General features: G+C 48.1%; 2 protein-coding genes across 3 annotated transcripts; one reads left to right on the forward strand and one right to left on the reverse strand.

Moving 5' to 3' along the window:
* Window positions 1-886: 886 nt before the first annotated feature.
* Window positions 887-3098, reverse strand: grhprb (glyoxylate reductase/hydroxypyruvate reductase b; the record flags this gene model as incomplete). Its single annotated transcript, XM_079158942.1, has 9 exons — window positions 887-1047; window positions 1149-1279; window positions 1426-1561; window positions 1669-1773; window positions 1885-1973; window positions 2062-2178; window positions 2284-2356; window positions 2440-2573; window positions 2938-3098. The coding sequence occupies 9 exons, from the start codon at window positions 3096-3098 to the stop codon at window positions 926-928; spliced, it is 1068 nt and encodes a 355-aa protein (XP_079015068.1). The 3' UTR covers window positions 887-925.
* Window positions 3099-4188: 1090 nt separating this feature from the next.
* On the forward strand, window positions 4189-12264 carry uba6 (ubiquitin like modifier activating enzyme 6). Of its 2 annotated transcripts, none has more exons than XM_079160155.1 (32): window positions 4189-4223; window positions 4762-4855; window positions 4981-5075; window positions 5203-5231; window positions 5314-5408; window positions 5498-5609; window positions 5836-5916; window positions 6041-6163; window positions 6271-6394; window positions 6748-6851; window positions 6950-7012; window positions 7383-7459; window positions 7614-7680; window positions 7789-7932; window positions 8071-8217; window positions 8300-8380; window positions 8482-8559; window positions 8712-8893; window positions 9090-9195; window positions 9343-9432; window positions 9519-9599; window positions 9720-9848; window positions 9941-9992; window positions 10082-10145; window positions 10235-10304; window positions 10382-10453; window positions 10546-10669; window positions 10837-11030; window positions 11511-11638; window positions 11739-11826; window positions 11932-12026; window positions 12109-12264. In XM_079160155.1, the coding sequence occupies exons 2-32, from the start codon at window positions 4815-4817 to the stop codon at window positions 12248-12250; spliced, it is 3078 nt and encodes a 1025-aa protein (XP_079016281.1). In that variant the 5' UTR covers window positions 4189-4223; window positions 4762-4814; the 3' UTR covers window positions 12251-12264. The 2 variants fall into 2 exon arrangements, with proteins under 2 accessions (XP_079016281.1, XP_079016282.1); XM_079160156.1 differs by having other exon boundaries at window positions 4203-4223; window positions 4765-4855.
* Window positions 12265-12936: the final 672 nt, after the last annotated feature.

Raw genomic sequence — 12936 nt, forward strand, 5'->3', positions numbered from 1 at the left:
CCATTAGAGTACGACTAAAAAAAGACAGACATGCATTGGTAGACGGTTGTTTGATTGAAATCAGTGTTCTTCTGTTTAAGTGAAGCGAAATGGGTAAAAAAAAAAAGAAAAAAAACGACACGTTTGCCTTTTTGTATACTTGACTGCTTTGCTGTGTCGTGTCTCCTCTGCACTGTCGATGAGAAACAGGCGGCCGTCGCTCCCATTCCTAGTCTGCACCTTATTCTACCCTTTTTTCTAGAGTCATCACACTGTTCCCAAATGTTAACGGATAACCTTGACTTCCACCTTCAGGAGAGTCGTTCCTCCGGCTTACCTGTAGAATCAGTGGTGAAGCCGTGAGTCTGCTCCTGAGAGGCCTGGTGAGGACCATTATGGTGCTGTCTGCTAAAAGCTTTTTGCGTAAACTGTTAATGTGAACCTCTGAAAAATGCACTGACTGTACTACACCCCCCCCCCCCCCCCCCTTGTATGAATATGCCAAAATGTTCAAATGCATTAAAAAAATCGATATTATAAAAGTCACTGCCTTACGCCCTCTAGCTTGAAAAGCTGGGCTTTTGTTAATATGCCAAATCTGAAGTACTTCTGTGTGTGTTGTTTTTTCTGTGTACCTAACATAATGTAAACTCGAGAGGACTAAATGTTTTGTCTCTTTGCTGTTGAACGCTATGAAGATTGTACAGTATGTTCAGTTGTTGTATAGACTGATTAAAAAACGAGGAAATTCCGTTTTGTTTGCTGGTGACATTTTTGGGGAAATACGAGCTGAAGGCGCTCACAAGAATAAGAAGGTTGTTTTACACGTTGAAGATTAAGATGGAAGCGAATAAGGAAGCGTAGCGTTACAAAGTTGAAGCGGCGGTTTTATTTGAATCGTGGAAATGAATAATTAGGCACACAAGTTGAACTGATGTTTCCTTCTCTACAGCTTGAGCTCTTTGATCATCGGCTCGCCCCGCAGGCCCAGCAGGAGGTTGTTTGCCGCCAGGGCAGACATGGCGTTGCGGGTGGTGTAAGAGGCACTGGCAATATGTGGGAGAATCACTGTGGGAGGAGAGCGTTTATAAAGACAGATGATGATGAAGTTGAGCCTTAAAGGAGCTCTGAACTGTCCCTTTAAGCACCGATAAGTCTGTCACACTCACCGCAGTTTTTGAGGGTGAAGAGCGGGTGGTCTGTGGGCAGCGGCTCTGGAACAGTCACATCCAACCCAGCTCCCGCAATCTGGCCAGTGGACAGAGCCTCATACAGGTCTTCCTGGTTCACCACGCCCCCTCTTAACTCAACAGAAGGACCAGAATTAGAGAAAAGCATGGTTACCGTTCTCACGGCCAGATTCGGGGAGACTGGATGGTCGAGTATTTCATTACACGGCATCGTCGTACAGTCATGTGTCAAAGTGATTCAGTTGTGTCTGTGCACCTGCTTGTGTTGATGAAGATGGAGGTGCTCTTCATCTTGGAGAAGAGGTCCTTGTTGCAGATCTCCTTGGTTTCCGGCGTTAAGGCGCAGCACACAGCCAGGAAATCAGACCGCTCAGCCAGCTCGTCGAAAGAGACTAAAGAATCAAAGGCCTGACGTGTCATTTCCTTTCCTTAAAAGTGACAACTTATTGAGTGTCTGTGAGGTCAGGATGTGAAAGCAGTAAATCTCTACAGCCCTTACCGTACTCTGCATTGATGAGGCCGGCCAGCTCGGGCCTGGGGGCCACGTCCGCGTAGATGAACTTCTTGACCTTGAAAGCAGCCAGGCGCTCGGCGATGGCCACGCCTTCGAACACAAAGCGAGAAGAATCGTTGTTTTTTTTTTTTTTTACGGGAATGGCAGATTGATCGACGAGCATGTTCGTGCGCGTCGTGTTTCAGATGCTGCCGTGCTCACCTATCCTCCCCAGGCCCAGGATCCCCACGGTGCTGTTGGTGAGCTCGTGTCCACACAGCCACAGAGTTCTCCATGTGCCCCAGCCGCCACTGACGAGAGAGAGAGTTTAACCTTTGACCCTCTGCCCCAAAAATGTCTTTATACGTGGATGGATCTCAGTAGTGTGTGGTACGTTACGTCTTGGCTTCATGTGTGGCCTCTATGAGCCTCCTGGAGGTGGCGAGCAGCAGAGCCACAGTCAGCTCAGCCACAGAATCGGTGAGGACGTCCGGGGTGTAACCCACACGGATCCCTCTGGGGGGAAAGCGCACACACACACACACACACACACACGTCCATTAAATATATCAACACCTTCGACTTTGATGCGTCTCATGGAAATAGAAAGATGAGAATCACCTCTTCTTCAGCTCCTCCAAAGAGAGATGGTCGAATCCCACCGACATGGTGCTGAGGACCTTCAGGTTTGGACCTGCGGGAGTACACCAAAAGATAAACACAGGGCATTTTTTACTGCATTCGTCGCTCAACATAAAGGCCGTCCTCCCCCCCGACCTGCAGCATCCAGCAGCTCCGTATCGATCTTCTCCGTCAACACGCACACCAGACCGTCGACGCCTCTGACCTGCTGCAGGAGCTCCTCCCTGGGCACAGGGGCGTCATCGGAGTCCCACAGTTCAAACTGCACCCTGGGAAAACAGAAACAGGATCCATATCGAATGGATTTTTTAATCATCGGCAGAAGAAATGGCATTGGTTGCTAAAGCTTAGTTATTGTTCCGAACAATATATGGCGCATCTCAAGCTGTGCCACACCTACTGTAGGTTTATACAGAAATACTGGGGCCTTTTACGGTGCGGAGAGAGTTCCTTCAGCTCTGCTGTGGGGGAATACTCTTTAGGCGACCAGTCTTATCTGACTAACCCAAAGGCAAACATTAGCAGCCCTGTTTACGCAAAGTAAATGATGAACAAAGCAGACCACTCAAAAAGGGTATCACAGTCAGCTAAATTACACGATCCGGATTCAAAGTGACAAAACGGGACACTCACTGTCCAGATTCACGGAGGATCCTCAGGCCCTCGGGTGGGATCTGTCGGGTGACGTACACCCGTTGCAGGGTTGACATCTCCCTTAGCGCGTTGAGACCCCCAGTCAGTGGAGCAGCAGCGAACCGCTGGAGCTGACGCAGTGCCATACGACTGCACCACATTGCCAGGAGAGAGCGATTCTGAGGGGGTCAGGCGTCCGAGAGGCGACAGTGGCACTTTGGAGTTCAGAAGTCCTGCTGTGTGTGCATGTGTGTGCATGTGTGTGATTTTGGCTCCAGTTCAGGGGGGAGGGGAGGTTCCTGCGTGTGTGTGTGTCCCTGACCAATATGATTAGAGGGAGGGTGTCTCTGAAGTCTGAAGTTGAGGGAGTGTCTGTCACAGACAAACTAAATCACTGAGTCAAATCTTCTTTATATCCAGCTTTAGGATTAAGTGGATTTTTATTCTTAGATAATTTTCACTTCAGGCCAAACAGATATATAGACCTATAGAAGACACCGAAACTTTTTTTTCTCACGCCCTCACACACACACACACATACATACATACAAAAAAGCCCAGAGACACAAATTGCACAAATATATAAAAGACAGCAGCAGACTTGTTTCTTTCCTCAATAAATCATCCTCCAGAATGGGAGTCGTGCGTAAATGTTTCACTTGGCTGTTGACCTTTGTTTCTTTAAACAGTGGAAGACCCAAATGCTGCTTTTCTGACCCGTCTCTCTGGCTGGGACCGGTTCAGCAATCTGTCCTTACTTTCTCAACTGGAGCTGAGATTCACACAAAGAAATAATCACGCTGAAAATACTGACACTACCTCTTAAATGCACTTTGAGGAGGTGATGTCACAGCTCAAATGCAAACTGCTGAAATATCCCAAACTTCTATTATTGTTATTAATCTGTACATTGCAACACGTTACACCCCTCACTATTTATTTCTCCTTTAGTTTTTTCTTGATATATATATTATAATAACACCCGATTCAGTATTTTCTTCCTGGGCCGATGAGTTTGTGAAAATAGTTTTCTTGCTGATTCATTCTCTGAAAATATACTACTTGATATTTAGTTTTTTAATTTGTATATGATAATAGAAGAGAATATTAGTTATATTTCGGATTGGATTTAGTGAATAAATTCAATTTGAATCACAAAATAGCTGAAAAATACTGTAAACATATTGAATGACCTCGATCACGTGATCGTCATAACCCGGAACAACTCCAAGTTTTTAACCAGTCACAACCATTCATTCCCTCTAGCCCGTCGCGCATACTGACAGGTAGCTACGTAAGATTATTTGTCTCATTTTAACAATATTCACAGCGCCTTTTTCATATCGATTGGTAGAAAGATAATAATTAAAACCGCTGACAACCCTGGGCAGTTATCCGTAGCCTAACGTGTGTGTCACCACTTTTAACGAGCTCATGACAAGTGTCCTCGGCACCGGCACCAGGCAGCAGTGGCACTCAGCGCTAGCTAGCTGTAGCTGCTAACGCTGAGCTTTCCCCAGCAGGTTCACAAGTCAGCCAGCGGTTATTACGGTAGCTAACGCTAACTCAACTGCTGTGAGATTTCACTGTTGAAAGACGTCACTACGTTGGCTCGAGACAGTCAGTTTACGTTTGCGCGCGACTGACAGCTGCCAGGTCTAACAACATTGGTGACAACTCATGTTAGAGTCAGCCGGGATGTGTGGGTAAAGTTAGCCATTTAGCTAACCCACAACAGGGCGTTGGTTTTAGATTACTACCGGTGGACAACCCATGCGCTTTCTATCTTTGGTAATCCCTGTTTGTACTCTGTTTGTGGTTCAGTAGGTAGAGCCGTGTTCTCAGACAGTTGAATTCCCCCCTCTTCCCCTCCCAGCATGGCTGCAGACTCGATGGAGATTGACGACTCTCTTTACAGGCAAGTCTAGTAACCGCAGTCCCTTTTGAAAGCACTTGAAACTACAGATAACGTGACATTAATGTACTGTGCTGTATACCACAGTCCCTCATACTTCCTCTTCCTGCCTCCCTTTCTTTGTGCAGCCGCCAGCGCTATGTGCTGGGAGACAGTGCCATGCACCAGATGGCCCGGTCCTCAGTCTTCCTCAGTGGAATGGGAGGACTGGGAATCGAGATAGGTAATGTTGGGCCAAAATGTCCTATTATTGCACATCAGCACTGCTGTAAGATATTCAATGCCACAGTGTTCACATGATCTACTATCACTCAATGGTGGTTTGACACTGATTCATTCTGGTTCCACAGCAAAGAATATCGTCCTGGCTGGCGTGAAGGTATGCAGTATTTAATGTTTCAACGTGGAGTGTCCTGAGAGTTGGTCTTCCTGCAGCCTTATATCTTTGTATCTGTGTGCAGGCAGTCACCCTTCACGACACGAAGCAGTGTGAAACCTGGGATCTGGGCTCCAACTTCTTTATCCACAAAGAGGACGTGTTGAGCCAGAAGAGAAGGTAAAACGCAACGCTGGACTGTCCCTCTTCACCTCTTATCGCTCACAATCTGTAACATCATGCGCCTCTTCTGTCACATTGTGCCTCAGGGTGGAGGCGGTGTGCCCCCGGGTTGCAGAGTTGAACCCGTACGTCCACGTCGACGTGTCCTCGTTGGCTCTGGACGACAACACCGATCTCGGCTTCCTCGGGAAGTATCAGGCAAGGCTTCGCTTTCAGAACCTGTAGTTCTTGGAGAACGGAGGGTGGGATCGACCAGCTTGGATTCGCAGCAGTTAAAATAGTTTCTGGTGGAGGCGAGGTGGAAAGAGTTTCAAAATCTAAATCAAAAAAAGAAAAACACTTCTTCAACTTGATCTCCTTCACAGCTGTCATCCAAAACGCCCACTTGTTCCAAACCTGCATTGTGCTCTGCTCTCTCCTGCAGTGTGTGATTCTGACTGAAGCCCGACTGAGCCTGCAGAAGCGAGTGAACCACTTCTGCCACTCCCATCAACCCCCCATCAGAGTAAGTCCACGTAGCGCTTATGCACCGCACAGCGTTGGCTGGACCACGACTTGCACGTGGCGTAACGCGCAAACAAGTTAAACGCGAGAATGAACCGCTTTTTTTAACCCGGTGTCCTTTCCAGTTCATTGGCTGCGACGCATACGGCATCTGCGTGCGGGTGTTTTGTGACTTCGGAGAGGAGTTTGAGGTGTCGGATCCCACAGGAGAGGAGCCCAAGGAGATTTTCATCCAAACTATCACTCAGGTAGTCATCTCTCTATCCTTCTTCTTCCTGTCAGGCAATTTTTTTTTAATTGTCAGAAGTTAAAGGAGCTTCATTTGATCTCCTTTTGTTAAATTTGGACCCTTCAGGACAATCCTGGGGTGGTAACCTGCATGGACAACCAGCCCCACGGCCTTCAGACCGGCCAGAGTGTTGTCTTCAGAGAGGTCAACGGCATGGTGGAAGTCAACGGCACCGCACGGCCCATTTCAGGTATTATTTCTGCTTAGACGATAATGACGTCACTGTTTTTGGCGTATGTTTACGATTGCAGTTGTAACACCAGCATTACCGATGAATCACAGATTTACATACCATCTAGAATATGGTTAATAATATTTATATATGAAGAAACAAATGTGCTGTACGATTCAAAGAGCAGAATTAATGGGAGATTTTCCTGAATAAAGTGACATAAGAGCGCATTAATCTAATCGTGTGTGTGTGTGTGTGTGTGTGTGTGTGTGTGTGTGTGTGTGTGTGTGTGTGTGTGTGTGTGTGTGTGTGTGTGTGTGTGTGTGTGTGTGTGTGTGTGTGTGTGTGTGTGTGTGTGTGTGTGGTATTAGTTCTCTCCCCTCACAGCTTTGCAATAGGAGACACATCCCAACTACAACCATATGCACATGGAGGTTTCTTTGTTATGGTGAAAACCCCCAAGACGTACAGATTTGTAAGTCCAGTATTTGTCAGGAATATTGCAGATGAACCAAAAAAGATAAATACTTGTTTAAATAAACATATTCTTTGTGTGTGTGTGTCCTTTTTCAGGAGACATTAGAGAGACAGTTGTGTGATCCTCAGCTCCTGACTCCAGACTTCAGTAAACCAGAGGTGAGGGTTTCAGACTCCACGGCAAACCAAGGTCTAAAGGGACGATTAGCCAGCTAACTTTGGGCTCCACCCAGGACTACAGCAGAGCTAGCGCACTTTAAGAAGGCACCTGCCCAAAAAGCATGCAGCATAACCAGCTTATAAAGTTTGGATTGGATCGTGTGTACAGACTAGTGGAGTCACATGGCTTCTAAGTGAAGTTCAGTTGCGTGCTTATTCTTTTCCCCTGATAAACAGTTAGTTTCAGTGACGCCAGTCTTGATAAGTGAGCTCTGCTGTGTGGTACTAACTGCTGTTTGCAAACGGCTTTGTTTGAGTTTAAACAAGCAGTTTCCCCACAATCCCCCTTTTTTTTTTTTCTACCCATCAGGCCCCGCTACAGATCCATGCAGCCATGTTGGCTCTGGACACCTTCCAGGAGCAGCACAGCAGACTCCCCAACACTGGGTAAGCTCAACCTTTCTGTGCTCGTCACTGCCCAGATCTTATCTGCTGCTTTACTTCCCTGTGCTCAACAGTCCCCGAGGATAACTTTGGTCCTGGTTGTGGATTTCAGTGTGTGAAGTTGTTGGAGTGTTTTTTTTACTTTTTATGCCGTCAGGTGCTCACAGGATGCCGAGGTTTTACTGAAGCTAACCGAGGAAGTGAACGCAACTCTCAGGAACAAAGTGAGTTTGTGTGTATCCCTCGTGCTTTGATTTTGTCGAACCTGCAGAGATGCACACGCATCCTCTTTGACAGACGCCTTAACGTCTCATCTTGTCTTTCCTTTCCAGGCTTCCGTGAACGTGGAGTTGGTGCGCTGTCTGTCGAGAACAGCGAGGGGAACCCTCCCCCCGTTAGCAGCGGCTGTGGGAGGTCTAGCCAGCCAGGAAGTTCTTAAGGCCATCACAGGGAAGTTTGCGCCACTGCAGCAGTGGGTAGGTCACTCGATTTAACCACAGAAGTGAAACGGTGCTTATTAACCGTTCAATGGCTCAATCTACCCTGTTAAACAATTTTTGCATCTTTTTAAAACTGATTCAAAGTTCATTCTCCTCTGTTTCTCCTGCGTTTAGTTTTATCTCGACGCCATCGAGGTCGTACGGCCACTTCAGTCCGTCGCTGCCGAGGAGTTTTCCCCAAGGGGCGATCGCTACGACGGGCTACGAGCCTGCATCGGTGAATCCATGTGTCTGGAACTGCACAAGCTCAGGGTGTTCATGGTAAGGACTGAGCAGTTCGCATACGTTGAATTGTTTTTGCCGTTCTCGTCCAAATGACCCGCTGCCACGTCTTCTCCTCCAGGTGGGCTGTGGGGCCATCGGCTGTGAGATGCTGAAGAACTTCGCCCTGCTCGGGGTGGGATTGGCCAGCAGCTCAGGAGAGGTGGGCGGTCTCTCTGCGTTTCCTCTCGTTTGTCTGACTTGATGTATTTCACAGCTCGTCAGTATGTATTTAGTGAGTATTTGTGCTCTGCATCTTCTCAGGTGTGCATCACAGACCCCGACCTCATAGAAAAGTCCAACCTCAATCGGCAGTTTCTCTTCAGACCGCATCATATACAGGTGAACCAGTCTATGCAATATTTACTCACCTTTTACTCGTTGCAATGTGTGCAATCGTGTCTCTGATTGCAATCACAGTTAACAAGAGCCGTGATCAGAATCCACCACACAGACATTCACTCACTTTTTTTCCTTTTCTCCCGGCGTCTCAGAAACCGAAGAGCACCACGGCAGCAGAGGCCACTCTGGAAATCAACCCGGACCTGCAGGTGGACGCTCGCCTCAACAAGGTGTGCCCCGCTACCGAGAGCATCTACAACGACTCCTTCTACTCCCGCCTGAACCTGGTGGTCACCGCGCTGGACAACGTGGAGGCCCGCAGATACGTGGACAGGTTGGCGCCAATATTAAAGTGACACACGCGAGCATTCAGTTGATTTCTATTTCTTTCATTTCATCTTTCACTGACTGAGCCCGTCTCTCACCATAAACCCAGAAAGAGCACACCTACGGCGTGAATCGGGGGAGTTTTGTTCACTAATTTGGCCAACAAGTGATAAATCGTGTTTCTGCGCGTGTTTCGTTTTCAGCCGGTGTTTATCCAATCAGAGACCTCTCCTGGACTCTGGCACCATGGGAACTAAAGGACACACAGAAATCATCGTGCCAAATTTGACTGAGTCCTACAACAGCCATGTGAGTGTCTGTGTGTGTGTGTGTGTGTGTGTGTGTGTGTGTGTGTGTGTGTGTGAGACCGTCTTTGTGTTTTTTGTTATCGTGGTGTACTGGCAGTCCGAGACGCAGACCTTAGTCTTTACAGTGATCATTGGCTTTGCTCCCCAGAGGGACCCCCCAGAAGAGGAGATCCCATTCTGCACTCTCAAGTCCTTCCCTTCGGTCATAGAGCACACCATTCAGTGGGCCAGAGACAAGGTCAGCCAGCTCAAAACCCAACAAGTTACCTTTTTTTTTTTTACCGTCGTTGTTGTGTGCTAATTCTGAACTTTAACTTTGTCTAGTTTGAGAATCTGTTTGCACACAAGCCCTCCATGTACAACTCGTTCTGGCAGACACACCCCTCTGCTGAAGTGGTGCTACAGGTGAGGCTTTGTACGGCATAAGTGTTGTTCCGACTCGTATTAAGTAGCCTTCACCAGTAATGTGATGCTTTACATGAAAATTAGTTTTTAAAGAGTGTGTGTGTGTGTGTGTGTGTGTAGAGGATGCAGCTGGGGGAAAGTCTGGAGGGGTCATTCCAGGTCATTAAGCTGCTAAGCAAACGGCCCAACAGGTGGGAACAGTGCATCACAATCGGCCGTCTGAAATTCGAGAAGTACTTCAAGAGAAAGGTAACAAGTCTCCTCCTGAAAACACGCACCCGTTAAATACATGTACACGTGTGTTGGTGAAAGCGCCACAATCATTTTCTCTTTGTGTGTAGGCCCTACAACTGTTGCACTGTTTCCCTCTAGACACCAGGTTAAAAGATGGCAGTAAGCAAACCTCTAAAGTTATCAAATGATTTCAGTATAAATTGTACTTAAGAGCAATGACTATAGTTGATGATTCTTCTCTTCCTCAGGTTTGTTTTGGCAGTCCCCAAAAAGACCTCCAGCACCGATTGATTTTGACTTGAACGACTGTTTGTGAGTATGCTCTCCTGCGTTCCGGTTCATGCCGTTCTGGTGTCGTACGTTTCACGTCTTACCAAAACCCTCCTCGTCTCCCCCGGCAGGCACTTCAGTTTCATTGTCAGCACTGCCCGGCTCTTCGCAGGGATTTACAACATCCCGTACTCAGAAAAGGTAGGTCACGTACGCTCATACACTTTCTCAAACGAGCACTCACTTCCTCACCGACTGGACTTTTCCTTCTTTATCAGGATGTCACCGAAGAGGAGGTGACCAGGCTTCTCTCAGATGTCAAGATTCCCGAGTACAGGCCCTCGGAGAAGGTGAGCTTCGCCCACTGAGCTGGGGCTTGAGCTTCTATCATAGTGTTAAAAACAACAACCCTAATCTTGTTCGATTGCTCTGTCCCTTCCAGTGTATAGAGACCAACGAGTCGGCGAAGAAGCCCGATTCAATGAAGTTGCCTCTGAGCAGCGAGGAAGAGAGGGAGGCCATCACACAGCTGGAGCAGGCCATCGCAACCGACAACGTCACAGCAGGTGCACAGCCAAAGAAAATTCAATGATTTGTAACAGTGTGACTCTCTTCTACATCACAAACCGTGTAAAACTACTACTAACCGTGTGTGTGTGTGTGTGTGTGTGTGTGTGTGTGTGTGTGTGTGTGTGTGTGTGTGTGTGTGTGTGTGTGTGTGTGTGTCACACAGAGAGGCTACAGGTGAGCCCGCTGCAGTTCGAGAAGGACGACGACGCCAACGGCCACATGGACTTTGTCACGGCGGCGTCCTCCCTCAGAGCCAGGATGTACGCCATCGAGCCGGCCGACCGACTCAAGACCAAGCGGATCGCCGGCAAGATCATCCCCGCCATCGCCACGGCAACAGCCGCTGTGGCCGGACTGGTGAGAAACGGTCCCCGCATCGGTGGTTTAACACTTGACGATCTGTACTTTCTGTCTATTTGTTCAAACTGGCACAATGCACCCGACCCCCAACTGATCACCCCCGACGTTGGTTGGCCCATGTAGTTCTTTTCAGGTTGTGCCGGTCAGACTGGGCCAAATAGGTGAAGGTCCGGCCACCAGATCACGGATACAAGCGGCTGCAATGACTTTCCTCCGTAGAGTGGCTGGGCTCACCCTTCCAGATAGTGTGAGGAGTAGAGCTGCTGCTCCTTGGCATCTAAAGGAGCCAGTTGAGGTGGTTCAGGCATCTGATCAGGTTCCCTCCTGGACGACTTCCCCTGGAGGTTGGGAGACCCTCTGAACACGCCGGAGGGTCCAGACTCACAGTATTAGGGCGTCAGGAGTGTAGATAGATGTTGAAAAGTAAATTCCGTTGTTCAAACATCCATAACTTTGCGTCGTTTCTTTTTTCTTCAGGTGGCCCTCGAGTTGGTGAAGGTGGTCGGAGGCTACGAGTTTGAGTCTTTCAAAAACTGCTTCTTTAACTTGGCCATCCCTGTAGTGGTGCTCACGGAGCCGGCCCAAGTCAAACAGTCACTCATCAGGTAAGGGAATGCTTCTCACACTACTGAGGTGATGAAACACCTGGAACTGTTTCGTTGACTGTTTTGACCCCACGCACTGAATGACTGACGTCTTTCCCAGGGACAACATTTACTTCTCCATCTGGGACTGTTGGACTATCTTTGGCCACGAGGACTTCACCCTCTCTGACTTCATAAACGCAGTGAGGGTGAGAAGCCATTTGCTTGTATTCAGATGATCGTATTTCCCCTGAGGTTTGTCAATGCTTCTTTGTCCGTTAGTTTTTTTTAATCCATTGCTTGTTGTATTCCAGGAAAAGTATGGAATCGAACCCACTATGGTCGTCCATGGTGTGAAGATGCTCTATGTGCCTGTGATGCCTGGGCACTCGAAGAGACTCAAGCTAACGTAAGTGTTTCCTCATATTCTATCCTTCGTAACCTCCCCGAAGAACCTCGCACCTCTGAACCTCACCTCCGCCTCTCCTCAGGATGCAGAAGCTGATCAAGCCATCCGTGGACCGCTGCTACGTCGACCTCACCGTGTCATTTGCCCCAGAGGCAGACGGGGACGACGACCTGCCCGGCCCTCCCGTCAGGTACTTCTTCAGCCGCAATGGAGAGACGCCCTGACGCCTTCCCCGGGTGGCGTCCTCAAGCCTCTTGTGTCCTTACTCCTCCCTTTTCATGTAAATTGTTGTACCCCAATAACCTGGGCCACGGCCTAGAGCTTTCCTTCAGGATGATGTCTGACTCGGGCATAGCTCCTGGGCCCCAACACCAGCCCCCCCCGCACCACCCCTCCGTACGTAATGGAACAAGAAAAGGCCAGTCCTGGTCCCAGTTTTTCTTGCCCCGGATCTAGCCAACACGAGGCTGCTTGAGTAGCACTTAACTGTACCTTTTGTACATATATTTCCTGTTCTGTTTTCTACTCTGGTAAAAAAAAAAACAATGCACAGCTCCGGCCTGTGTCGATGCCTTAATTGATTAATAACCTTTTTCTTTCTGTTTGTGGCAGTGAGTCTGACTGAAAACTATGTTTACAGAAACCTGCAAATTAGTCTCGTTTGTGTTTTAAAGTCTGCTGGGCCCAGAAGGGGGTGAAGTGTAGTTGTTAGGCATCACATTCTTCTTCCTCTCATTGGACTTGATCTCATTGCCAACCACAGAATTTGACAGACGTCGGTCATCTTCCTTCATAGAAAGAGTTTGAGGCCAATATTTGTTAACAGTTAGAGGTGCAAAGCCACCAAAGATCCTGACTTCCAGTGTGTCTGCAGAGGATTGTTCTCTTTTAAACACATCTCTATCCCAGC

The sequence above is a fragment of the Pholis gunnellus genome, assembly GCF_910591455.1.
Source record: "Pholis gunnellus genome assembly, chromosome: 5".
NCBI lineage: Eukaryota > Metazoa > Chordata > Actinopteri > Perciformes > Pholidae > Pholis > Pholis gunnellus.

Excerpts from the sequence above, each read along its gene's own strand:
- uba6 (XM_079160155.1), top strand. The coding sequence starts at position 4,815 with ATGGCTGCAGACTCGATGGAGATTGACGACTCTCTTTACAG. Across the intron at positions 7,013-7,382 it reads CAGACTTCAGTAAACCAGAG|GCCCCGCTACAGATCCATGC; the intron begins GTGAGGGTTTCA and ends TCTACCCATCAG. Across the intron at positions 12,027-12,108 it reads TCGAAGAGACTCAAGCTAAC|GATGCAGAAGCTGATCAAGC; the intron begins GTAAGTGTTTCC and ends GCCTCTCCTCAG.